General features: G+C 33.8%; 2 protein-coding genes across 2 annotated transcripts in view; one reads left to right on the top strand and one right to left on the bottom strand.

The window, feature by feature from the left end:
* The window catches only part of Root (ciliary rootlet coiled-coil, rootletin), an 84,525-nt gene extending 77,140 nt beyond the window's left edge, over positions 1–7,385 (top strand). Inside the window, 3 exon segments of the mRNA XM_074174804.1 lie at positions 800–1,111; positions 2,202–2,546; positions 6,648–7,385. Coding sequence (XP_074030905.1) covers positions 800–1,111; positions 2,202–2,546; positions 6,648–6,923 — 933 coding nt within the window. The 3' untranslated portion in view covers positions 6,924–7,385.
* On the bottom strand, positions 4,845–27,151 carry LOC111504228 (periodic tryptophan protein 2 homolog). Its single transcript, XM_074174795.1, is given in 21 exon segments — positions 4,845–5,067; positions 8,302–8,481; positions 8,539–8,605; positions 8,608–8,757; positions 11,727–11,801; positions 11,854–12,072; positions 12,075–12,174; positions 12,233–12,380; positions 15,074–15,384; positions 19,149–19,186; positions 19,189–19,322; positions 24,711–24,963; positions 25,035–25,187; positions 25,190–25,201; positions 25,257–25,506; positions 25,985–26,110; positions 26,112–26,169; positions 26,251–26,422; positions 26,543–26,766; positions 26,829–26,941; positions 26,999–27,151. Coding segments are annotated over 20 exon segments (2,784 nt in total). The 5' UTR covers positions 27,017–27,151; the 3' UTR covers positions 4,845–5,067; positions 8,302–8,318.
* Between the last annotated feature and the right edge of the window lie 512 nt (positions 27,152–27,663).

The following is a 27,663-nucleotide window of genomic DNA, read 5'->3' as shown; positions in this document are numbered from 1 at the left end:
GTATCACTCCACTCCATTTCAAATTTGATCGTTTTAGTGCAAGAGAGTTCAAGATTCTCAGCATTTATAAAAGTTCATGTTTGGTAAAAAAAAATATCGAAATTAATTTATATCTTCTAAACGGTAATAGATAGGTATAGGGAAATAGTATATGAATTTGTTGAGAAAGTGATAATGAATCAAAATATGATATTATATACGGGGTGTTCCATTTGAAAAATCAAAGAAGCCGCTAGAAGTCGCTAAAAGCGACAACGCCGCTTCGTCTAAAATATTTTAGGCGTGTAGGTCATATTGACTTATGCATACTATGGAATTTTCAGGTTGATCAGTTGAATAGTTTGCCAGAAACGGCTAATTAAAGCTCATCATGAAAAGCCCTGTATATATAGGGTACGAGTATGACCTGAATAATCACTTGTACAGATCTACAAAGATTCCTTTCGGTTTCAGTATTTTTTAAATGTATAAACTCTTGTTTCAAAAGCATTGATACATTATACATTATTGTTTTACTAGCACTGAAGGCATTCACAGTAACATAATTAAGGACATTACATAATTGACAACTTGATTAAATCATTAAAACTTGAGTTGAACTATTGAGGGTCCTTATTAATGTTTATAACCGAGTATTGAAACATAATCAAAGAAAATATTGTTTAAAACGCCAAGCTTTGACCTCGACCGCCGAACAGGATTCGCCCTCTGTCTTTGACTTCAAGTTTTCTTGCATAAAAATGTACAATGATTCGTCGCGTTAAATTTCGAAATCTGACACTTTTTTTCACATCTCCAGTTGCAAAAGCAATTGGCCAACAGCGAAAACGAACGGCGTGTTATAACCGAAAGATTCGAAGCCACTCAACAAAATCTCGCTGAAATGAGGAGGAATAACCAAATTCTTCAAGATCAAGTGTCTAGACTCAATAACGAACTGGCGAACAACGAAGTGCAAAGATCCGGTTTAGAATCTCAATTGAGATTAGCTCAATGGCCGACCGACACCACCATAGCGTCGCACCACGAGGAAGAGCTGAAGAACCAACTTCATGCGTGTCAACGGGAAAGAAACGAGCTGAGAGCCAAGGTCGACTCTATGAATAGTAAGGTTAGTAGGCTGATTTTCCATATGGTGTTTTCGTTGTACGTTTGAGTGCAATTTTCTATGAACTGCAGACATAAAGTGACTCTCAGAAGCAGGTATCCCCTTTCGGTTAATCTGTATTTTTATCACGTTCAAAACTAAGAGTATTCAAATATGGGGAACGGCATATCAAATCAAATTATGCCACCACCTGAAAGGCAGAATAATTTATATAGGATTTGGAGGTCATATTACAATAAAATAATCGATACATACAACTTTTTTATTTATGAAACCATTATTTATCTAATGATTATTACCACATAAATAGAAAAATTATACAGCTTCAACTTCATTCACCTTCCAAAACTAAAACACACTAAAAAACTAGCAAAATAAGAACAATTTCCAATACAACCATACAAGAAGTACCTACCACAAAATTGATGACAGAATGTGACCCAGTGTTGCCAAGCTGACAGTGTTCCCAACCTGACAGTGTTCTCAACTATCAAAAATGTATCTTCCTTAAGCCACAATCAAAAACCCCTAAAATCCGCACAGTTACTAGGAATTCCTCCTAAAAGACATTATTATTTATGGAATAATTGAATATATTTACATAGATAATACATCAAAAATAATCAATGAATGATAATATATCATTAAACAAATAATAAATTCAAAACAATCAATGAATAATATCATTCAGCAACATTTTTTAATATTCTCTATTCATAAATTATCTGAAACTTCAAGTAACAAATCATTTTCTTCAGATTCTGACTTTTTAGAGTTATACATGTTAACATTGAATAATTTTAACATTTTTGCGAACGGTTGAAATGTTGTGCATGTTTCACTATTCCGTTGCAGCGTCAATCGAATCATAAAAAATTTAAGTTATAGAAATCTCTAAAAATACCCCTAAAAATATAAAACCCCTAATAAAATCCCATCCCACTGTTCTCCCTAAATTTGGGGAGAAACCTCTGAGTTGGGAACACTCTTGTCACGTGTTTCCATTCGAATAAGTAACAAATCCTTATACAAATTTTTAATCTGTCCCCACTTCTGCAATAACAGTGTAATTTGAAACAATTTGATTTTACAGTTACGCCAACTAGATGCGGAAAATCGTAACTTAGAAAGAGCCGCGTCCAAGGTACCTGCAGGGGTTAGAAGCAAGTCGTATGAGCGTGAGCGCCCGGAAAAATACGAAACAGAATCCGCCACAAGCGAGAACAGAGAACTGAGAATGAAGATTTCGCGTTTGGAAGCAGAATTAGCCGAAAAAGACGCCGAAATCAATAGACTGAAAAGTCAAAGGCAACCTCTGGATTCGAAATTTGACAGAGCCGAAATCGAGAGATATAGAGCGGCTCAACTCCAAGCTGAAAGATTATTGGAAGCTAGGGAACAGAGCCATCGACAGCAAGTAGCTAGATTGGAGAACCAGGTAAACCTATGTCGATAAATGCGTGAATTAGTACTAATATTGGTGACTCTTGATGTAATTGGCCGAAATCCATGATCACGTAATTGGCCTGTTGTTCTGGGGTTCTTCAGCCCAGCTTGGTAAGGCCGTCACTACGCAAAATAAAGTATTGACAACAATTTTCGGCAGGACTTTAGTATTTGGGATAACGCCCACCAGGGGGAGTGGCATATCAATCGAAAGGGGACGATGAGAGGAACACAATGGTATGGGTTTCATCGCGAGGAAATGACAAAACATATTTTTTATTCATATTATTCTATTACATATATTTTGGTTTAAACTGACTTTTTATACATTTAATGAGTTCTAAGAAGGGATCCAACTTATTGTGACGGACTTCCCGACGCCAGAGATATTCGCACATGTGCATGGCCAGGTCATCACCACTGTAACCACGCTCTTCCAAATCGTGTTTCAACCATTTCCAACTTCCTTCTATTGTCTGAGTGTGTGCACGGTTTGTTGATCGACGAACCGTCCTTTGCCTTTCTTACTGTGGTTAACGGTTTTGTGGACATATCCTTCATTGGAGAGGGATAGGTAATTTCCACCCGTCGGTGTGAATTTCATTGCCCGGAGTCACGTGCTTCTTGATCAGAGGTATCAGAACATCAGCGGTCCTTTTGTTTTCAGGGCAGATCTCTAATCTATAGCCACCCTCTCTATCGATCATTTCGAGTATCCAATGGCCTTCTCTTTTACGACCTCGGTTGTACTTTCTTTTTCCAACTTTGGTTTCATCGATCTCTACTATATGACCGACACCTCCGATCTGGCCTTCTTTGTAGACCTCGTTCAAGGCCACCATACAGACTTCTCGACAATAGCTGTACTAATCAGCTACAGTGGCACTCGATGTCTCGTAGTCACGGATATTACTCTCCTTGATGGCTTTCTCGTAATCCATTTCATTGGCGAAGCAGTATATCAATGTCACGGCCTTTTCGATAGGCATCGACAAGTGCTCGAAGAATGTCTCGGCTGATGCGCTTTGGTTTATTCTGTGATTCAGACACAGGTTGGGTTAGGTTAGGTTAGGTTAGTTCATGTCAGAAAATTTTGACATTTTTCAAAATTTTTTCCTCTTATTTCCTCGCGATAAAACCCATACCATTGTGTTCTTCTCATCGTCCCCTTTCGATTGATATGCCACTCCCCCTGGTGGGCGTTATCCCAAATACTAAAGTGCAGCCCAATTTTCAAAGCTCACCCTTTTGATATGTGAAAACCCCATTTCACCAGCTTCAAGTTTTGAAAACTCCTGTGTGTTTTCATATTTTAACTGATAGTGTAAGTGAAAAAAACGGGTTCACATCCATCAGCAACAGTGACATTACCATTAATGAGTAAAATCTAACCAAATCGTATTGGCATTAACTGTTTCAATGAAATAAAAATATCAGTTGATATGAACCATAATGAAAAAAAGTTAAAATCTGATTTTTATGGTGAATGTTTTGCTGTATTAAATTTTAAATATATTTTCGTTTGTATATTTATTACATTGTGCGCTTTGATGTGTTATGACAATGTGTCTTTGTCTTCATTTTATTCGTTTGACTAGTCAGATATATTTCTTACAGGATGTGAGTGATTTGAATTGTTAGGGCATAATAATTTCAGACTAGGTTAGAGTTAGGGTTATTAATATATAAATTAGGGTAAATATGGGTTATACCTCCTTTGGTTAAAAATTTTCATGCAGTAAGAAAAACATTATATGACATTAATGATGAAATTACTTAATTACTGAATAAGACAAACTATCGCATCGAGTGTAATCAACATGACATAGTCATTATTGGGTATAGCAATTGATCGATCAAAGCTGTGCTTTATTGCCTAACAAATATAGTTCTTCTTGAGGGAACTATCAGATTCAGAAATTTGCGCGTGTGCACCCGCACACACACACGTGCCACACCACAAACAGACGCGCGCCACACATCTGCCACCTCTCACACATGCCACACCACACGCGCGCGCTACAGCAAACGCGCACGCATCACACCACACATGCGCTACATCAAACGCGCGCGCGTCTCACCACTCACACACAGCAAACGCGCACGCATGCACTCGCCACACCTCTCATACACATACACCACAAGCGTGCGCATACGCACTACGCGCACACACACAGCATACACGCGAATATACATCACAAACGCGCGCGCATACACCACACGCGCGCTCACACCACACATATTTAAAATACCTAAAATTGGCCCAAATCAGTACAAAAATCAAAACAAATTACTTTTAAATTATATTTTCAAAATCAAAATATGAAATTATATATAAGATAAAAAACTATTTACAAATTCAAGATATGTACATTCACAGGAACAAGATAAATTCAGGAGTTCCATCTATTAAGTGTTGTTTTTAACAGCATTCAAAGAACTTTCTTGGTACATACTAATCTGAAACCTGTTTCAGCCATACGTCTTTTCTTCTAATAGATGGAATCATTCACCTAAAAAGTTAAAAAAAATTAAAAACTATTTTTACCATTTCAAATCATAATTTGTTTACACTTTCATAAATTTCAATCTGAAACAGTGTCATGGTGTCAGGAAAATTTATTACAGAGTGATATTGTTTCGTGACTGTTCACACTGTATATATTTAGGAACATCAGTCTATAGGCATTCACGATTGGAATTTTAGTATCATCAGTGATTGATGTAAAAGTGACATCTTTTTGTAAAGTTGTGTTCCTGAAAAAATTGAGGATATCCCACAATATGTTAGGAATCACACGTTAAAAGGTAAGACCTCGTTAGTCCTTAGCTCGCACAAGTTTCGACTTCTGAGGGTTGTCGCTCGTAGGGGTGCGATCGCTGGTTAGCGGAAAAAACATATTTCAAACCTGTTCCTTTAACTGTTTTTTAATAAGCTACTAACATATCAAGAACAAAACACAATCTGTTTAAAAGTAGTTAAGAGTTTTATGTCGACTAGACCACTTTGCGTACCGCACTGTAACGTCCACTTGACTATATACTTGACTGTCTCGCAGGGCCGTAGCGAAATGAAATACCAGGGGGAGGAGGGAATCCAAATTTTACCAACCCCCAACAAAATTTCCAACTTTCGAAAAAGTGAAAGCCGAGGGATAAGTTACTACTAAAATATATTAATTTCCTTACTTAGCTATCCAAAGATTGGCTGAATGCTTATGCCCGTTAGGGTATGCACAAACAAAAATAAATTTTGGTAATCATAAAAATAATAATGGGAATTATTCTACTTTGGACCAAGGTCCTTGGTCTTCCACCATGTATAGGAATATTCAATACAAATGAAAGGAAACAGCACTTGAATAATATTGTGCTTATTGTTTTCTATTATTTTTTTCTATCTTCACGGCCCGAAATTTCCCAACTTTTTCAAGTCGAAAGACAGTGAAAAGTTGGGAATTTTGTAAAATTATCACTTCAAAATTTGTGAACTGTTCAGGACTGGTCTTAAACTTTTTTGAAATTTTCAAAAACTCCATGGAGGGGAGGCTCCCCCCTCCATGGAGACGGCCCAGCTGTCTCGATATGCCTGCCGCCAGCGCCTAAATATCGTAATCGAACATCGTAGAATTTTCACCGAAGTTCCATCGGTATCGGTAGCATTACTCTCGCTGCTTCTCGAGCGGCAGGGAACATTGGGCATTGCCGCGCTCTTATATAGCTACATCATGTTTGGTTTGTGGTTACCAGTGGCGGCCGGCGTTATTTCCTTTCGGGCATGATTTACAACAAACAATATTCAAACACAAATCGAGAATGCCTTAACATTGTCTAAGTGTATGTATAAACTTTATTACAAAGTACTAACTAGAAATGTATATGAACCCAATCAACTTTTAAAATAAAAATGTATTTGATGTATGCATAAACTTTATTACAGAGTAAGTACTAGTTAAAAATGTATACAAACGCAATCAACTTTTGAACATATCTTCAATATATACACCAATTTAGCCATTTAACTAGATATTCGAACTTTTGTGAAGTAATGTCGCTAGACTCTTTTGCGAACTTCAATTATAACTTTTCTTAGGTAACCCTACTACGAGAACAACTCAACCAGGAAATCAAACGGAGACAACAGTACGTTCTGAGAAGTACCAAAGCCGGCAGGGAGATGCAGCAGCTGAGGCAAGCCCTGGGCGATTCGTTGCGAACAGTATCTCAGGACCCTTCTTTGGACGCTCTACTTTTAGAGCACGAAGCAAGAAAACTAGATAACACCTTATCCAACACTGCCAGTTTGCCACCAGCATTAGCTTTACCTTCGTCCTCGTATAGGAGGTCGACGACGCCACAACCAAAGTAGAGAGTCTCGTAGAAGAAAGGTATTTTTACTTTGTTACCTACATATACGTACCGGTTTGTTGACAGTCAAAAAGTTTCCTTTACGTAATTACGAATCACTTGAAGTATAATTTGCACCAAAGGTTATATATTTATAGCATCAACATTAATGTATTTATTTCAGTGGTATAGTTTTTGTTTATATTGATAGGAAACACAAATTCACTGCCATTTTTATATTTCTAGTTCATCCTTCAGAATGAAATAGATAACAATTTCATCAACATTTATTACAACTCGATTATTTCAATTTCGTAGTTAGTTCCAAATATTATATATAAAGTGTGTATTTTCTGCTAAGTTGGTTGAAGTATTTCTTTTTGCTGATACAATTTTTAGGTGAATTTAATATTAAGATCCGTCCATGTGTTTTTATATATTTGACAAAATGTAAGAAAGTTAAGCAATAAAAACTACTATGACACACCTTATTTTCATTTCAATCTTTATTCTGAACCTTTCAGTAGGCGCGCACGGTCTGTCAGATCGGATTGGCACTGAATTTACGACTTTTTGAAAACTTGAAGTTTGTTCATTGTTGTTAGTACATTCCCAGCTATTTCTCACTACATTTTAGGGTTATTTTTATCACTGGTGTGTTGTAATATATTAACTACGTGGTCTATTAAAAGAATTAGGCGAGTGTTCAAATTTCAGGGGCTACATACATTTGAATAGGGTTTTTTTGTTGGTAAACTCGTCCCGAACAATTGTCCCAATGGAAAAGCCCAGCTCACTGTTTTCTTTAATTACCAAGACGTAGTGCATCAGGAGTTCTTGCCTCATCGTCGTGCGGTCAATAAGTAGTATTGTCTTGAGTTATATGTCGCTTGCAAGAAGCAATACGAAGAAAACGTCTAGTATTGTGGAAAAACCATTCATGGATTTTGAGTCACGATAATGCACCTGCTGATTTGTCATTGTAAGTAATTTTTTCATCCCACAACCACTGTATTCACTAGATTCAGCCCCCTGAGACTTTTCCATGTTTCCAAGATTGAAGAGACCGCGTTTTTGCGACGATTGAGGAGATGAAAACCGAATAGCTAAGGGAGCTTAAAGATATACCAAAAAGTGCATATCAGAACTGCACAAATGACTTTTATCTGAGGCGGACTACTTTGGAGGGAACAACATAGAAATTGGTGAATAAAAGAATATTTTGAGAAAAATGGAAATTCACGTTTTTGAACAGACCTTGTATATTTATAGATGCCACATTCTATGAAAAATATTGAATGAAAATAAATCGACTAGAGAGAAAATCCCTACCGAAATAATTATTGATAATAAAATATACACTTTCAGGAATTTAATAAATGAATACATGAAAATAATACCTCTGCGTTCAATAGACTCATTCATATTCATCAACATCACTTGCAAAATCCATTTGAAGTTCTTCTACCTCTTCCTCCTTGTCTTCTTCCTCAATGTCCTCTTCCATTTTCAGTTCCTTCTTAATTGCTACCTCTCCTAATCCAATTACATAATTCATTGTATATGTATTATAATTGCAGCTGCAAAAAAAATATATCAAGTGTCGGATATTCATTGAAAAATTTCAAAATTCTTACAGTTTTGACAGTTGTTCGTATTTCCTCACCAGACTCTTTTCTAGGGCTAACAAAGTCGGCATGTGTTTTGGGCTTGGATTTTCGGTCCGTGCAGAGTCAGAATATGTTGTGTCCAGCACAGGTAAAATTCCAAATGTCGGGAACTTTCCAAAAATGTTGCTATCGTCATTAATAACCTTTGGATATATTTATATTCCAAAGTGGAAACTATCAATTCAACTGAAATAAACAATTTATTGATAAATCAAATATATTGATTCATGTGAAAGATGAAGGAGGTCAAACAGATCAAATGAAGAAAACATATCAGATGAGAAAAATCAAATTACAGAAGACCATCTTTAATTACAATACTAGCCAGTTGTAGCCTGCCGGAAAACTACTACTTCCCCGGCTAATGCAACGCTGGATATTGAATTATATCTGACAGACATTCATGCAAGATTCTGGTGAATACCTGCCGGAAAACAACTACTTCCCCGGCTAATACCACGCAATTGTATCCGACAAGTCATTTATGCAAGATACCCCACAGAGGTTAGTCTCGCAGATGTTTTTTGTTCATCCAGCACCAAGACCATGCTAGATATGTATATGTCTGAAGGGTATAATGTAACAGGTGGTAGAATTGTCTGAACTTTGAACCGATATCCGATTCTATGTGTGAGGGATGAAATTTTGAAAAGGTTTTTCCTGTGCCTGGCTTTATATAGAGAACAGCTAATGGTGATTCCAGTAAAAGCTTTGAAAATCATCCGTGAGAATAAATTCCATCTTTCCATTGTAGAATGGAAGAATTGCAAAATCATAAGAAGCAATAAAAGAATAGAAGCTACTAGTGGCATTAAAACAAATAAATTGAATAAATTGGATACAAGGAGAAGATCGTCATGGACGTGTCTGGCTGCACTGCAAAAAATAGCTCTGAGGTGACTACTACTGGAGACTGCCGGAGTCCGGATCTCAAGAATCAGAGGAGTCTATTTGGAGTTTGGAGAAGTGTAAAACAGCTTTGAGTTTCTTCGATGGTTTCCGGAAATAGTTTTTCGATCAGAAGTTGTAAGGTTTTAGTGCACTAAACCCTAGGATAAGACACTGTACTTAGTTATTATCCCTTTATAGGCCATCATTGGAAAGAATAAAACATTTCAGAACATTGACACTCTGATTTCATTATACAGTGACCATTTTTATTCAATATCGATTTAGTATTTTTGTTAATTCCATCATTTCAAAGTTTGGGATGCAAAACCTTATTAAAACTCTCAAGGAAAGCGTATTTCTTGTCTCATTGGTATGCTTGAGGTGTCTCCTATCGCAGTGTAACTGAGTTGATCTACACTGACAAGTGTTGAAAGGGGGTACAATAGTTCTGGAAATTTCTAATAGATGGCGTCCGAATAAGAGCTTTCAATTTGGTAACCCTTTTCAACACTCATAATTGAATTTCTATAAAAATTCAAGAACCGACTTGAGCCTTGCCGCCACAAATCAAGAGCTGGTCATTCCAACTGGGCCACGCATCGCATTCTTGCTCTACACAAACGATCTTCTCGAAAATATCAAGGTTTATGCATCAAGTGCATATGCAGATGATACAACTTTTCTAGTTAAAGGCAAAGATGAAGGTGACATAAGACAACAGACAGAGCAAGTTCTAGCCGAAGCAGATATTTGGTTTACGGCAAATATACTCCTGCTAAACAAAGAAAAAACTCAAAGGCTAATGATTTCAAGCAAAAACAATACAGAGGAAAAATCACTAAAATTCCTTGGAATACATCTGGACTCAAAACTAAATTGGAAGGTACAAATAAGCAAAATGAGTAAGAAGCTTAATTCAGCAATATATTGTATAAGGAGAATGAAAACAATTTCAACACATCAAGTGGCTAAAATAACCTGTTTTTCAAACTTTCACAGCATAGCAACTTATGGAATCCTTTTGTGGGGCACAAGTTCTGATTCAAAACAAAATATTTGTTCAGCAAAAAAAAGCCATCAGAATTCTATGCGGACTTGCATATAGAGATAGCTGCAAAGAGGCTTTTCGTCAACAAAGAATCCTCACCATTCCCAGTGCATATATATATAGTTGTCTAAAATATGTTCACGCAAATCCAGAAATGTTCTCAAAAAATGTACTCAATCATTCCTATGATACCAGAAATAAAGATTTACTGCAAGTTCCTCTTCATCGATTGAAGAAAACACAGCAAGGATGCGATTATTGGGGCGCAAAATTATATAATAAAATTCCAGACTTGGCAAAAAAGAAACACTCGAATGAATTATCCATCTGGCTGAAAAATGTCCTAATAGAAAAATGTTTCTATTCAATAGAAGATTTTATAAATGAATAATACATGTACTACATCTCTTGTAGGTTTACATGTGCATGATAATTTTGTATATATTTATTTATTTTATTTTGATCTGTGCATCTCTGTGTATATGTATTTCAATTTTAATATTAAGGAAATAACGACGTTGTAATGTTTCATTTACAATGAATAAATTGATTGATTGATTGATTGATAAGAAACGTGTAAGGTAACATTGTTTACATTCGTTTCACATTACATATACCATTTATTCATTTTCATATGTTTCTAGTCAAGTAAAATAAATCTAATCTAATCATGATCAGAACCCATCCTGTAAGCACTTAGCATATTGAAGCTACTTCAAACTTCAAAAAAGAGCAGTGACATTCATTACCAGAGCTAGAGTTCAAGATTCCTGTAAGTCCCTTTTTTTTAACTCATCACATCTTAACAGTTTACTGCCTCTTTATTATGGGAATCACACGTTAAAATGTGAGACCTTGTTAGTTCTTAGCTCGCACAAGTTTTTCAACTTCTGAGATTTGTCGTTCGTATGGGGGTGACAGCTGATTAACGGAAAAACAGATTTTTAAAACAGACATTGAGGAATTTCTTTCGGATAACTTGGCAACTTATAAAAAAATTTATCAGACTTTTTACCACAGATTTTTTGAAGTGTGCTTGAGCCATATTAATATCTTGTTTTAATTCTTCACCTTTATTTTAATGTTTCAGATTGTTTTAGTTCTCAAACCTGCTTTGTCAACAAAACCTAACCTTTTATGACAATAAAGCATTTCTGACTCTGAACATTCTTCAATATTAGGTGATCAACTCGAAAAATAAATTATGCACACTTACTATCTTTAACTGGAGTACTTTCCACTACTTCCTGGATTAACTTAGCCTCATTCAAGTTCATGGCCATCATGAGAGCTGAAAAAAATTCAAATAATCTTATCGTCCAAGTTTACTTTTCCTATCCTACCGTTTGAGTGGTCATCGTCTTTGATAGCTTGCCTGATGCTAGCCGGCGTAACTCCAATCTGCAAATCCCAAGGATCGAACACATAAGAATGATGCAGCGAGTAAACCAACAGACCTTCCGTTGTGGCTGCTGCCCAACTTTCTCCTGTAGGAGAAAATTGCAGGGAGAATACTCTTATCTCCGGATTGAGAGTTCGACCGGTCATATCCCCTTCCTGACACCTGGTAACTTAATGCTTACGTTTCCCCCTTCTCTTTCCTCTCTCTCTTCTACAAGGGCAATATTGTCGAATTCGGTGAGCTTCCTCCTGTTTATGAAATCCTAAAACGGAGAATTCATAGTAAATAGCAATTACTTAATATTTTTATTATCGCCTTACATCGACCGCATCGAACGACCTGTTTTGTGTTATTTCGAATTTCTTCACCAATAGCGATTCTTTAACGTTGTAAATGCAGACATTTTTCGACTGACCTCCCGCCAACAAACTCTCTCCGTCAGCTGAGTAGCACAGGCTAGTGAAACATCTGAAAAATAAATTCAAAGTTGTAAACTGACCCATTAACTTGCTTATTGGTTATGTAAAGTACGTTATACAATTATGTAATAATCCAAATAGAATAATTACTTGAAAATAAAATATATAAGAACATTCATTAGTTTGTTCTTTCATTCACTTTCAGGAACAGTCAGTAACATATTGTTAAGAAATTCAGTTACTATAGATTAAATTACATACATTATAAAAAAGAAAAAAAGAAAGAAATTTTATTGATGCTTCACACTCTTCATGTTTACACAAGTCAGGTGGGAAATATACTAGTAAAATAGGTAAGTCATGGTTATAATTACATCTACATAATATAAAAGGTTTAAACTTAAAGATAGTTATAAAATATTTATGCTCTACCTGTGTGTCACTGCAACATCGGCAAAGAAGAGACCACATCATCAGACAGGAATTCTTCAATGCTATAATACGCTTTTTTGATAAGTAGTTTTTTTATTATTTGTAGGAAACTTTTAGTAGTGGTACAGCGTATAGCTTCAGGAATTTTATTGAAGAATATTGGACCATAATAATTGTTATAATTTCTGATTTTAGACAACCTATGATACTGTAGAACTAAATTATTTTTTTGTCGGGTATTATGTAAATGATTAGTGGATACAGTCATAAGTTTTTATATTGATTTTTATAAACTTAATGCATTCATAAATGTATAGTGACGGTATAGTTAAGATACCAAATTTTATAAATTTTTCTCTAATATCCTCCCTATAAGTAAGAGAGAGCATATATCGAATAGCTCGTCTCTGGATGCCAAAAATCCTTTCAGTATGTGCCGAGTGGCCCCAACAGAGAAATGCATACAGAACTAGTGACTGAAATAAAGCATAGTAAGCCTTTAATAGTACTTTATTGCTAACAATTTTGGCCAAGTTTTTTAGGAGATAAGTTACCCTGCATAGTTTTTTCGCTAAATAATCAACATGAGATTTTTTGTTAAAGATGAGTCAAGCATTACTCCAAGAAATTTCACATTTGACTTCAACTCCATGTCATGATTTCTAAGAGAGAAAACATTATAGTCAGTTTTTGAATCATTTAAGCCTGTTACAGTTGAACCAATCATCAACCTTAAACTGTGCCTCTATGATTTTTTCCTTTAAACTTGTTATGGAGAGATTTGTTTCAATCAATGTTGTATCATCAGCAAAGAGGATCACCTCAGTGTCTGGCACCACCGCAGGTAAGTCATTGATGTAAATCAAGAACAGTAGCGGGCCCAGTACCGAGCTCTGAGGAACCCCATATTCTACCGATGATAAATTGGAACACTGTTTATTGAAATATGTTTTTTCCTTCAACCAGCTGTCGCACCTCTACGAACGACAACCCTCAGAAGTCGAAACTTGTGCGAGCTAAGGATTACCGAGGTCTTACCTTTTAACGTGTGATTCCTAACACTATTGAAGTATGTAATTTGTTTTCTGTCAGATAGGCAGGAAGTTATAAGCCCTAATAGTTTATCATCAATTTCATATAGATTCAGCTTTGATAAGAGGATATCATGAGAGACGCAATCAAAGGCCTTTGACAGATCACATAACAGGCATCCAACAAATTTCTTGTTATCAAAACCATAATTTACAGTATCCACAAGTTTACTTATTGCGAGAGTTGTAGATTTATTATTTCGTAAGCCAAACTGGGAATTTGTGAAAAATTTTTTTTGCTCAAGATGATTATTAATTTTTGACTTCAGTATTTTCTCATAAATTTTCTATAATATAGGGGGTAATGAAATTGGTCTGTGATTGGCCATATCATTTGGATCGCCTTTTTTAAACACAGGCACAACTTTTGGAATTTTAAGGCAATTTGGATTAATACCTAATTGTATCCTTTTATTTAGCAATTTACATAAAAGAGATGTTATTTGATTTTTTACTGATTTCAAGAGATTCACATTTAGTTCATAAAAATCCTTACTTTTATTGCTCTTCATATTATTTATGGCATTTAATATTTTTTTAATTTTCAGCTTGTATTAATATTTAAATTTTTTTATTATTTGGTTGTTGTTGTATGTTGTTTCTTTGTAATTTCAGTTTTTTGTTAATAAAATTGTTTTATTTCGGTTAATCATTTTTTAATTTTTTACAGATTCTTTTAGGGATTTCAAATCAATTTATATTATAATAGACCATGGAAGTCCGAACTGAAGTTACGTCGGGACGTAACTTGGTTTGGAATCTTTAAATTTTTAATTTTCATTTTTCATTTCTTGTTAATATTTTTAATTTTCAGCTTGTACTAACATTTAAAATGTTTTTATTAATTTTTTAATTTTTATCTTTTTATGTTATTTTTTTTTTTTTAGAATTTTATTTTTTATTTTATTTTTATTTTTTACTTTATTTTTCATTTCTATTTTATTTTTGTTTATTTTTTAATTATTGTTTATTTATTTATTTATTATTTTTTATTGTTTTTTTTTATTTTTTTGTTGTTGTTGCTTGTATGTTATTTCTTTGTAATTTCAGTTTTTTGTTAATAGAATTGTTATTTTTCGGTTAATCTTTTTTTAATTCTTTACAGATTCTTTCAGGGATTTCAAATCAATTTATATTATATTAGACAATGGAAGTCCGAACTGATGAAATACTCCACGAAACATTGTCAACCACCTTCAAGCAAACACCCAAAACTTACTTGGCTTGCAGAGACTTCTTGGCAGTTATTAAATCGGCGTCTGATCTGCCACTTCCCAAATCATTTCTCCCTTCGATCGATGAAGTTTGAAGAGAAGTTTTTACTTCATAACATGTTATTTGACCATCCAAGGTTGCGACTGCTATTTCTTGACCATCTGGCTTGAAAGTTACGTTGATACCATCGGCGGTAAGTATAATCGTTTCGTGAGCAGAGCCCTTCTCGATAGCATCCCAAATTTTCAATGTTTTATCCCAAGAGACTGACACCATAGTTGTGCTAGTCACTGATGGAGAAAAAGCTAAACCAGACTGAAAATAAAAAGTAAAAGTCATTGACTCACCTTGGTTAGTATTCATTTAGTTAATAATAATAATAATAATAATATTTATTCATCCTCAAAGACGTTGACAAACGACAAACGTATAGGATAGGTCAGTATTAAGCAGATAAAAATCACATCAAACGATAAAATTGTAGATCAGTAGATAAAAATAATACAATAAAAATTTATACAACAAAGTCAGAATTACAAAAATTAAAAAATTGTAGTTATAAAAATTGAATATGTCATGCCAAAGCCACATGAACCCATTCAGTCGAGATGGTCCGAGAGAAATTCACCAATACTATAGTAGGCCTTAGAAAGAAGCAATGTTTTAACTGCTTTTTTAAATGCTACAGTGTTCATCTGTTTGAAATGGTCTGGTAACCGATTGAATAATTTTATTCCCATATATTGGGAGAATGTTCGAATTTTATAGTTATATGTTTAGGAATGCTCAACTCCTCTGCATATCGAGTTGGGTAGCTATGATAGAATGAGTTCTTAGTACAGTCTGTTATACATTCGCGAACATATAAAAGTATTTTAAAGATATAGATGCAGGGAAAGGTTAAAATTTGATGACTAATGAAAAATGTCTTGCATGATTCCCTCCAAGGGATGCCTAGTAATTTCCTAACAACCTTTTTTTGAGCAATGAAACCCCTATCTTTGTCAACACTGTTTCCCCATAGGATCACATTATAACTTAGATGGCTATAGACCAGACTGTAATATACATCTAAAATGGCGCGTAAAGGCATACAATTCTTAATTCTTGAGATTGCATAATACCCCTGATTGATTTTTTTACAAACAACTGTGATATGGTCAGACCACTTCAAACAGTTGTCTACATGAACGCCAAGGAATTTTGTACAACTTGTGCTTGCCAGTGTCATTCCATTGATTAGTAAGGCAAGCGATTGCTTTTTCAGATCGTTTTTTTAAATTTAAATAGATATATTTTGTTTTGGTCAAGTTTACAATCAGATTGTTCCTTTCACACCAATTTAAGAACAGTGATATTAATTCCTCTGTTTTTGATTTTAATTCCTCCTGACTCTCTGCTGATACAGCTAAAGACGTGTCATCTGCGAAAAGAGTGAGAGCATGTTCATTACTGGTGAAATAAGTAGGCAGATCATTTACAAACAATAGAAAGATCAGCGGACCTAACACAGAGCCTTGAGGAACTCCAGAACGTATATCGTGATAGTCTGATTTCGTATCTTTAATCTTGACGAACATCCTACGATCTGTAAGAAAGGCAATGATCCATTCTAGGAAGACCCCTCTAAATCCTAGATTATATAATTTGCTCTCGATGAAATTAAAATTTAAACAATCGAACGCACGTGACAGATCGAAGAATACTCCTGCAACATGCTTACCCCTATCTAAAGAATAATAATAATAATAATGAGTTTATTCACCATAATGATAACAACAAAAATATTATAAAATAGGGGTGAACAAACAAAGGCATCACAAAAGAAACATTTTCGAAAAAAATATTTCTTGTGCGTGATATCGCCTAGTATAACATGAATAAATGAATGAATAAATATACAATACATAGATAAATACACGAGTATCATAAAAACATGAATAAATACACAATACATAAATAAATACACAATACATAAATAAATCCACAATATATATATATATATATATATATATATATATATATATATATATATACACACACATATATACATATATACATATACACACACACACACACACACACATAATATATATATATATATATATATATATATATATTATATATATATATATTATATATATATATTATATATATACATATATACGCATATACATATATACGCATATACATATATACGCATATACATATATACGCATATACATATATACCCATATACATACATCCACATACACATATATACACACACATATGACAATGAACAATATAATATATAATTAACCGGGAGTCGATTATGATGATTTTGATACAAAAAGTAGGAGGCATGATTTAGGTAAACTCAGACCGACTGTGAGCATTATTTATCTAACAAATCGCTTATCACATTTCTCGGGTTGCTATTTATGAAGCATTTCAGTCGTTTTTTGAACATATTAGTGCTCTTCAGAGATTTAATCTCTTCCAGAATGTGATTATAGCATTTTGGTGCAAGGTAAGAAAACGATCTTTGTGTTGTTGTTTTAGTCATAGAAGGAAGTTTGTAATAGTTTTTAATTCGTGAGTTATAGTTATGAACAGGGAGTTGGTTGGAGTGTTTTGAAGTATGATATTTGATACTTGTGATGAAGAAGTATAACTGCCTCAGGTCTAAGATCTGTGATTCAGAATAAAGTTTGTCAGAAGGATATCTGAGGTTTTTAGAGTATATCAGCCTTATGAATCTCCTCTGTATCACTTCTAATTGGTTTATGTGCGTCCTCAAAGCTCCACCCCATGCTAGAATCCCGTAGCGTAGATGGTTTTCTACTAATGCATGGTATAACATTCTCATCAGGCCCACAGGTATGTTTTCTTTGAGTTTTCTGAATTTGAATAGAATGGTTCTTAGTTTCTTTAATTCGTATGCTATGTGAAGATCCCATTTTAAGCGATAGTCAATGACGATTCCCAAGTATTTAATTTTTTTTACAGGTAGTATGACAAATTTTTCAGTGGTGCTTTCTATTTTCAATTCTTGGAAATCGGGAAGTCTAGGTGAGATGCAGCTAAACGGTAAGTAATGAGTCTTGTCTGTGTTGATTGTAAGTAGTTTGTGCTCGAACCATTTTTTTATAATTTCGAAATCGTGTTCAGTTTCAAGTTTCAGATTCTCCCACTTATCAGATTTATAAAATATAGCGTATATGATTTCTAAGAATCTCCAAGTAGCTGATTGAGTGGACTTGCCTTTGCAAAAACCATGTTGAGAATCGAACAGGATCTTAAACCTTGATAAAAATGTCAATATTCTCTCATTCACAGCTTTTTCAAAAATTTTTGAGAAAATGCTTAGCAGGGCCACGGGGCGATAGTTTGTAATATCCGATGTATCGTTCTTCTTATGAACTGGTATGATCATGGCTGTTTTTAGAATTGAAGGGAATTTGCCACTTGTGACTGATAGATTCAACAAATAAGCTAAATGTTTTGAAATGTGTAACTTAATTTCTTTTAAAATTCTCACTGATATATTATCAATTCCTGTACTTTTTTCATTTTTAGATTGTTAATTACTGCGTCAATTTCACATTCGTTAACGGGCATAAAGAAAAAAGTATTCGATTCAATTCCAGAAACCGTGCATACGGATGATCTATTGTCGCCAAAATGGTCTGCTAAGCTATTTTCTACTACTGAAGAGAAATAGCCCCCAAATATGTTCGCAACATGATCTCTGTCTGTGATTACTTTATTATTATAGTTGAGAGTAATATCTCTTTGGATTTTTTTTCTGTTCTCTTGTGTTTCTGAAGACGAATAATAACTTTATTCGTCTTGAGAAACCCAAGGTTTATAGACATGTCAAAACAAATGGCGCAATTGAAATCAGCTTACAAACATCTTAAGATTCCACAATCAATGGTGGTCATAAATGGAGAAGTAAAAAATATGAATACATACTCATTAAAATAAATTAACACAAATTTGTTGGTTAGCAGACAGATGTTAAAGTTATTATTCAGGGAAGATATTATTTAGCGGAGATATTATTTAGTGAAACTAACAAAATGAGAACTTACCACTGGTCCTTCATGTCCAGCAAGTATTTCAAGAAGCTTCCAGTTTTCATTGACCACAAATATATTTCAAAAATATCCTGACCACCAGCAGCTACAAATTCTCCACTACTATCGACTGCGACACAAGAGAACTGAACTGGTCTGGTGGAAGTGAATACTCTGAAGTTACGATACCTGGAAATGTATTGAATTGATTTAGCCTACTTTCGCAAACTAATGTCTGAATACAGAAATTGCGTAATAGATATTTTTTTGTAACTTTTTGAGGTGGTGCAAATCTGATAACACAACACAACAAAGTTTTTGTTTCGGGGTTGAAATGTATAGATGATTTTAATGTATTTCCACGTGTTAAAACCGAAAGTGACCATAAAAATTATATATTAGCTCTTGTTTTCAAGATATAGTATCATTATATTATATATATGTATATTGAGTTTTCAACAAATGAAATATTTCATCACCAACAGTTGGTACACATGTTTGTTTACATAACACCCCTCTCATCAGCTGTTCTTAAGTAGTAAACATCTATGTGAGTTTGTCAATTGTACGCACGTGGTTGCTATTGAAATTATCGTGTGAAGTTGATTTTTAAATTAATTTAAGTGCTGATCTGAAATGCCTCGAAAGTGTGTGAATTCTGTCGATAGCTTTTGCTATATATGTGGTGAAATAACATTTAAGGCTCAGAAACGTAAAATGACACCTATCGTTAAGACAGCCTATGAACATTATTTTGGTGTGAAAGTTGGGGACCAAGATAAATCATGGGCTCCTCATATATGTTGTAATTCTTGTTCCGTCATATTGCGAGAGTGGCTGAAAAATAAAAACCGGGCAATGGCTTTTGCAGTACCTATGGTTTGGCGTGAGCCTACCAATCATACAGACGACTGTTATTTCTGCTTAACTCCTCCCATTAAGCAAGGTTTATCTATGAAGAAAAGAGGAACGGTTAAATACCCTAATCTCCCATCTGCTCTTTGGCCTGAACCACACTCAGACAATTTGCCAGTCCCTTCTCCACCCCAAAACTATGAAATTTTAGAGGAAGGTGATGAAGACTGTTTAGAAGGAGCAACCCATCCTTCTACATCTTATGACCCTTATTTTGAGGTAAGCGATAGGTCTAGTGATCTGCACAGAATTAGTCAAGCAGAGTTGAGTGACCTTATAAGAGATCTTCGCTTGTCTAAGGAAAAGGCTGAGCTGTTAGGGTCAAGACTACAACAGTGGAATCTTCTAAGCCTTTAAGGGGGTTGTACATGGATTTTTAGGTAACAAAAGAGATGATAACTTCACAGCATTGGTTAAAGAGCTTCTTCAAGCTTACCACCAACTTGGATGCAACATGTCCTTAAAAATTCATTTTCTTCACTCTCATCTTAATTTCTTCCCACAAAACTGTGGAGCTGTGAGTGACGAACATGGAGAAAGATTCTATCAAGACATTGCCTTAATGGAACAGAGATATCAGGGCCGTTGGAATGAAGCAATGCTTGCAGACTACTGCTGGTCTGTGTGTAGGGATGCTCCAGAAGTGTTTTATAAAAGACAAGCTAAACGACAGCGATCTTACAATGAATCGGATGGACTTAATTGAAATTTGGTGGTACAAACTTCTTTTATTTGTCAAAACACTAAGAATAATGTTTTTTTTTATTAATTTTGTACTTAAAATATTCTAAAAGAAACATAACAATATTGTTTTATGTACTTTCACTTTTCACGTATAGTATAACTACTCTTTAAGATTAAGTACTGTGTATCTCAAAAACCAGAGCTAATAAAAATTTTTCATTGTTATTTTCGTTTTTATCACCCCAAAATTAGTAGAAATTGACTAATTTAGTGTAGGAAACATTCAAAATATATTTTTTTGTTGTGTTGTGTAATGAATACCATTGTATCAACAAATTGATAAGTTTCAATACGATTTTGAGCAAAATTTTGTTTGAATTATATCTGTTTCAAATTATTTCAACAATCCAACAATAATTCAAAGTTGTAAGACTAGCAGTAAAATCGTGTATTTATTAGACAGATTAAGCATGTGGTCCATTGATACAATCAGACGTATTATCAAAAGTACAGCAACCTCTTGATATTCTATCAGGAGTACCACAGGGTTCCATTTTGGGACCTTTATTGTTCATCATTTATACTACTGACATTATCTCGTCCATCAAGAATGTAAATTACAGGCGTATTCTGATGACATACAATTATACATGCACTTTAAAATCGATGAGTATGCTGAAGCACAAAAGCTCTTCAACACTGATCTTGAGTCGACCAATGGGCTAGCAAGTGAACATGTTGATGCACTTTGGATCGCAGAAGAATCGTAAATTTGCAGAAAACAATTTCCGTTTAGAACTAGGTCATACTATCTTGACTCCTGTCAATACAGCTAAAAACTTAGGGGTGATGCTTGACACTGAACTTAGATTCACTAGTCATGTTAAAAATTTAATGAAAAAAGCTTATATGTTATACTGTAATCGTTTTATTTTGAGCCAACCTCTGAAAAGAATGCTCTGTGATAGTTTGGTGCTAAGCCATTTCAACTACTGTGACTTCATATATGGGCCATACTTATATGATTCAGATAAAAAAGAATACAAAAAGTGCAAAATTCTTGTTGCCGCCTAATTTATGGACTTCGTAAGTATGATTCAATTTCTGAAGCCTTTAAAAACTCCCGCCGGCTCAATATGAAAAACCGTATGATTCATCATTTGGGTTGTTTTGTTCATAAATTGATCACCCTTCCCCATTCTCCTCTTTTAATACAAAAACTAATTCTGCGTGAAAATATTCACTCAAGAAACATTAGACATAAAAACAAATCAACTATGCCACAACATCGCACTGCACAGTTTCAGAGATCACTTCTTTTTGGTGCTGTAAAACTCTATAATTAATTGCCCTAGCAATTGAAGAGATTCAATATCAGGAAATTCAAATACAAATATAAAAATTATATCTATGATAGTCAGTAATGTCAACTTTTGCTTTTTAGACAACAGATACTATTTTCATTTTCAAATATATCTTTGTATTGTTTTTTGTATCATCAATGAAGCCGATTTATTATTATTATTATTATTAAAACTACAGGGCGTTTTCCATTTTAATCATTTTTTACAAAAATAATGTTTGTATTAGATAGATACATTTATTTCAACACAGTATTCTATAATCATTCACAGGAGTGGCAGAATATTTTTGTCTGAGAAATACGTCAAAAAGAAAATTGTAAAAATATCAAATATGTGTAAATATGAATCTAAAAATGAAACATTCAAAATGAATAGCTTCAAGTTTCAAACACAATTACAAACATTTAAAATGTGCAACATATTGCGGGCGATTACTGAAAGTAGAGATAATTTCTATAAATACAGAGCGCAAATTGAATAAAATTTGGTTCATAAATTTCTACAGGCAAGAAAATATCCATCGGTATTGTAGGGCTCTAGATTACACAAGAATTTTCTTACAGATTTCAGAAATAATAATAATAATAATATTTATTTGTAGTTCCACATTACATATAAATACAATTATTCAATCTATGAAAATAATAATAAAAAAACTACAAGTGAGGCTAGAAACAACATGTAATGGAATGGTACTGTTGATCTTAGTTCTAGCCTTGAAGAAAAGAAAACTAAACTATAGAAAAAAGAAGAGAAAAAAAGGGGGACGGAGAGAGAGGGAAAAGGGAGAGAAAACATGTTAAATGTTATTACTGAACATTTTTCAGAAGTATGAAATCAATGACTTTCTGATTGAGCAGCGATGATATATTTTTTGTAACAGCACTTAAATAAGGAAACTTTACTAACTTTATATTTTTGTGAAATATTATTATACAAACTATATTTATTATAACTGAAGGATCTTCGATATAGGTTCGACAATAACTTTAATTTTTTTCAGAAGATTATTATAAAATTTCATTCCACTATAGATAGTGCTATGTTCATATAGAGAGTTTACATGGATGGGATATGGGAAGTCTTTTTTTCATCTTATCTCATAAATATGGATGATTGATAAATTTTATTGATTCATAGATATAGATTGCTGAAACAGTAAGTAGTTTGTTGATCCTGAAGGCTCCTCTGCGGGAATCTCTTGTATTCATATTGAAGATTATTCCGATTTTTTTTGACATAGAAAAACTCTATTAAACCCATGACATGAGCCTCAGATGATTATCCCTTATCTCATAGCGGATAATACCAACCAGTTGCGACATCAAAGCGCTGACAAACACAGAAAAGAATAATTGTCAACAAACGAAAGAAAAGAATAAAAAAGCAAGCCTTATTGAACTTATCAAAGCTAAATTGCCAACTTATTCTACAGATTCAGTAAAATCATCAAAAATCTACTTTTGAGTGAGGAACAGGTCGTACAATGAATGACAAAAATCGACAAGATATGAATATGAACTGTTTATTATACACTACGTTTTTCATTTGTCAGTCAGGCCCCTTATCCAAAGCTTCGATTCAATTGGGGTCATTTAACTTCATCATTACCCAAATCAAATCAATTTATTCATCACAAAAAATACATAAATATTCAATCAACAAAGATCAAAGGCAGATGCATCTTTATTGGACTAGTCAGAAAAATGGGAAGTAAATGTGCATTTTAAATAATAAACATACAGTTAAAATACAAGTGAAATCAAAGTTATATTTAAAATTAGTAAGTCAAAATTTTTAAGAATTAATATCGGTAAGTCAAGATTTTAAAAATAGAATGAAACACATTTTGAAAGTTGAGAAACAAAAATACATTTTTAAAAGTTGAGAAACTCTTCTATACTATAAAATATTTATTGTCAGAAAACGTTTGGGTTTAGTGCTAAATGACATATGTTACGACATATTACAGGTATCTCATTTAAGCTCACAGACTTCATTTCATTCGTGTGTCATGCGAGTGCAAGTCCTCATTTTTCCTGATCTTGTTTTCATTTTCTTCAATATATGTAATAATTTGAAATATGTATAAGCTGGGCAAAGTTTTTATTTGCGATCTTTTAAAAAGGTCTTTACATTTCGACATTGAACATAGCTCATAATATTTTTTCTGTGCTCTAAATACCTTATCAGCATGTGCTTAGTCTGGAGCATACAATCTTTGTATGGGCCTCCCATGTTGATTTTTGATCTAGTGTAACACCCAGAAAATTCATTGTTTTTATAGCTTCAATTGATTTTCCATTAATATGTAGGTAAATATTTTGGTCAGGTGTAATATTCCTTGGTAAAAACCACATAAAACATGTTTTTGTCACAATTAATTGTTCAATGTCGGTGTTTGGCATCAGAATATGTGTATCATACAGTAAAATTTGTTCAGGATAATTGCAGTATTTTTTTTTATGTCTGATGTGAATATTGTAAAGAACAAGGGTCTCAATATTGAGCCTTGGGGTACTCCTAGGTTAGACTCTCTAGTTTGTGGTACATTTGTGAGGATCATAAGAAAAAATGCAACACTCTATCTTCTATAAATTGAACAATAACTCACCTTAAAATATCATAAGCTCTAACAGTGCTGTCCAGAGAAGACGACACAACAAACTTCTTATTTCCACTAAACGCTATAGAAGTGATAGCATTGCTGTGTTCTGTGAATGTTACGAAACAGAATCCAGAACTCAAGTTCCATAACTTAACTTTCCCATCCTCACCACCTGTGGCAATCAGCTGTCCATCCTTCGAATAAGACACACAGGACATGTTGTTGGCATGCCCTTGTTGTTTCATTACGTATGTTTCACCTGTAGAGAACTTCAGGTTAGACTCGCCAATTGACTGATAAACTGACAATGGAGAAAAGACTTGTACTCACTTTGATATTCCCAAACAAGAAGCTGTCCTATTCCACTACAACCTATAGCTATCCAATCTCCAGTTTGGTTCAAAGCTATCGAAGAGATCTTCTGCTCAGAAATACTGAGGGAATGTATGGCGTTCATGTCCGGTAACTCATGTATGAAAAAATCCCTGTAGAATAACCTGAAAAGGACATACATATTCATTACAGATATCACTCTTGGATTTATAAAATTACCTGTGACTAGAATTCGAGTATTTTTGTGATAGGCAGCAGAAGTTAAAACTGCTTCTCTGTTGCTCTTCCTAACTTCGTCCGCCAAATAATGTTTAGCAATTCTCTTATAAAAGAGCTTCTTCGCCCCTTCTTCTTTAGATTCCTCATCATTAACGGCAACTTCTCCTAAGGCTTTGGTAATCTCTTCTTCCGTTCGTTCCAGAGATTTAGAAGTATCAACATCATCTTCATCTAATTCATCAGATAATTTCTGTGAAACATTTGCCACTGTTAATGAACATTCGAAAAAGTTACTTCTTTGCAGAGTATATTTTGAAATTAATTCCTTCCTTCTTTTCCTTGAAAGATTTCCACATTTTTCATTTTGTTGTCAGTTTTGAATATTAGAAAAAGCAGTGCACATTTTCTGATATATAATTATCCCAGTGGTATAAACAATACTATTTGAATTTATTAACAATTATGAAGAGTTGTCTTTTTCATTTCTGTGAAATTTTGCGAATATCTGAATTATCAACCTTCTTTGGGTATTTTCACCTTCCACCGTAGTTCTATATTGAATGTTTCAGAAGTCAATCAACAACGTCAACATATTTCACATTGCAAAACTCTTTTGACATCTGTCGAGGACTTTCAGAAATAAAGCGAACCAGCGAAGAAAAAAACTGCGAACATCTTCAGAATTTCCTTTGGAATGAATTTTGTAATTTTTCAGACATATTACTTACCTTCTTTTTTTTAGGAGGAGCCAGGTCATGAGGAATCATATCCTGAGGATCAACAGTACATTCCCAAATACAAGTTTGACCGTTTCTACTGATTGTGGTAATGTCATAGCTATCTTTTTCGAAAAAAACAACCCACTATTCCATCTGTGTGATTACCTAATGAATATATTCTAAAGTTGGCCCATCTGAAAAAATCAAATAAAAAATGTGAAAGAACAATTGCAAATATGGAAAAATTTTGCACTTTCAAATTTTGAAGAACTTACTTGTCTAGAGGATACAGTTTTGCAGACATGTCTTTAGACCCAACAGCCAAAATTCTGGAATCAAATGACCAATCAAGGAAAGTGGTATCATCGTATGCCCCATGAAATACTCTTTCCATAATGAAACCATTATATTCACCAGTAAATGGACCTGGAGCTTTGAATACAAATGCTAAAAATATACACAATATAGAGATAATCATCAGCTGAAAAAGATTACTCCAAAGTGAATTTACAAAGTTGACAAGACTTTGCTAGACTTATTTCATAGTAATTAATTACATTATCATACCATTTTTGTCTTTGCATACAGCAAAATGTTTTCCATCAGGACTGAATTTAACAGCTCTCACCTTTCCCTTGAATCGGTACTTATGGATGATAGTTTGGGAAATTAGACTTATCATATGAGCTTCACCTTCCTCATTTATTGCCACGAGTGTACATCCATTAGGGCTCAAATCTAAGGCCACATAGTTGTATCTACTTTCAATAGGTAAAGTGGTTGATTTGTTACTGTAACAAAGAAAAGTATGAAAAATCTATGTATTGAACATGATTTTTAATATTAAACTCACTTTTTCAGGTCGTATATAGTTATTCTGTTGCCTACAGGACTTATAACGGAGTTGCCATCAGAGGAAAACAGTAAATTTCCTTTTTTATAAACTGTTCCTAGAATATTTTGAAACTGAAATCGAAAAAGTTGTTAGTTTTAACAAAAACATAACATTATCAGTTCAATTACCTTATACTGAAACTTCATTTTGTCACCCAAATCTAGTTACTATTCTATATTATAGTTCAAGTACCAAAACCTTTCTATAATTCAAAACTCACATGCCCAACTCATAATCATTGACAACTGCTATTGAAGGTTAATTTCTTCTTCCCATTGTTTTGAAACTTTCTTCGCATTTTTCTTTTCTCTTGGCCACAGATAGCAGAACTATTCAACTAAACTTCTCCTATTCAAAAGGACCATGGCTGCACGGTAGTGATGTAAATCTTGAATTTTATATTGAAATTTGTACGAAATAATACGTTATTTCAACAAAAAAATCTCTCAAAATCCCCGTAGTGAAAGTATTGCTGACGGATATAATCTTTCACTTGAAAAAATTACATTGGGCTGAGAGTCGAGACCGAAGCAATTTTCAGGGTAAAATCATTTAATATTTGTGTGACATGGAGTATTTGCCTACAAAATCATTTGTTTGTATGGAACTGGAAGCACCAATTGCAATTATTTCAGCTCACCACATATTATAGACCGAAATGATTAAACTACAATCGTTATAAGAGAAAAATTATCCAAGACGTATTTATGAGATTGTGCATTTTCTAAATTTGAAAGAACTTCGCAGAAGTTAACAAATTTTATCAACTTTTGTTAGTCGGTTGCTAGTTCGT

Source organism: Leptinotarsa decemlineata, unplaced genomic scaffold (genome assembly GCF_025532065.1).
Source record: "Leptinotarsa decemlineata unplaced genomic scaffold, Ldec_3_MD MMD2_tig00000882_RagTag_RagTag, whole genome shotgun sequence".
Classification (NCBI taxonomy): Eukaryota; Metazoa; Arthropoda; class Insecta; order Coleoptera; family Chrysomelidae; genus Leptinotarsa; species Leptinotarsa decemlineata.
This window is presented reverse-complemented; position numbering and strand designations above follow the sequence as displayed.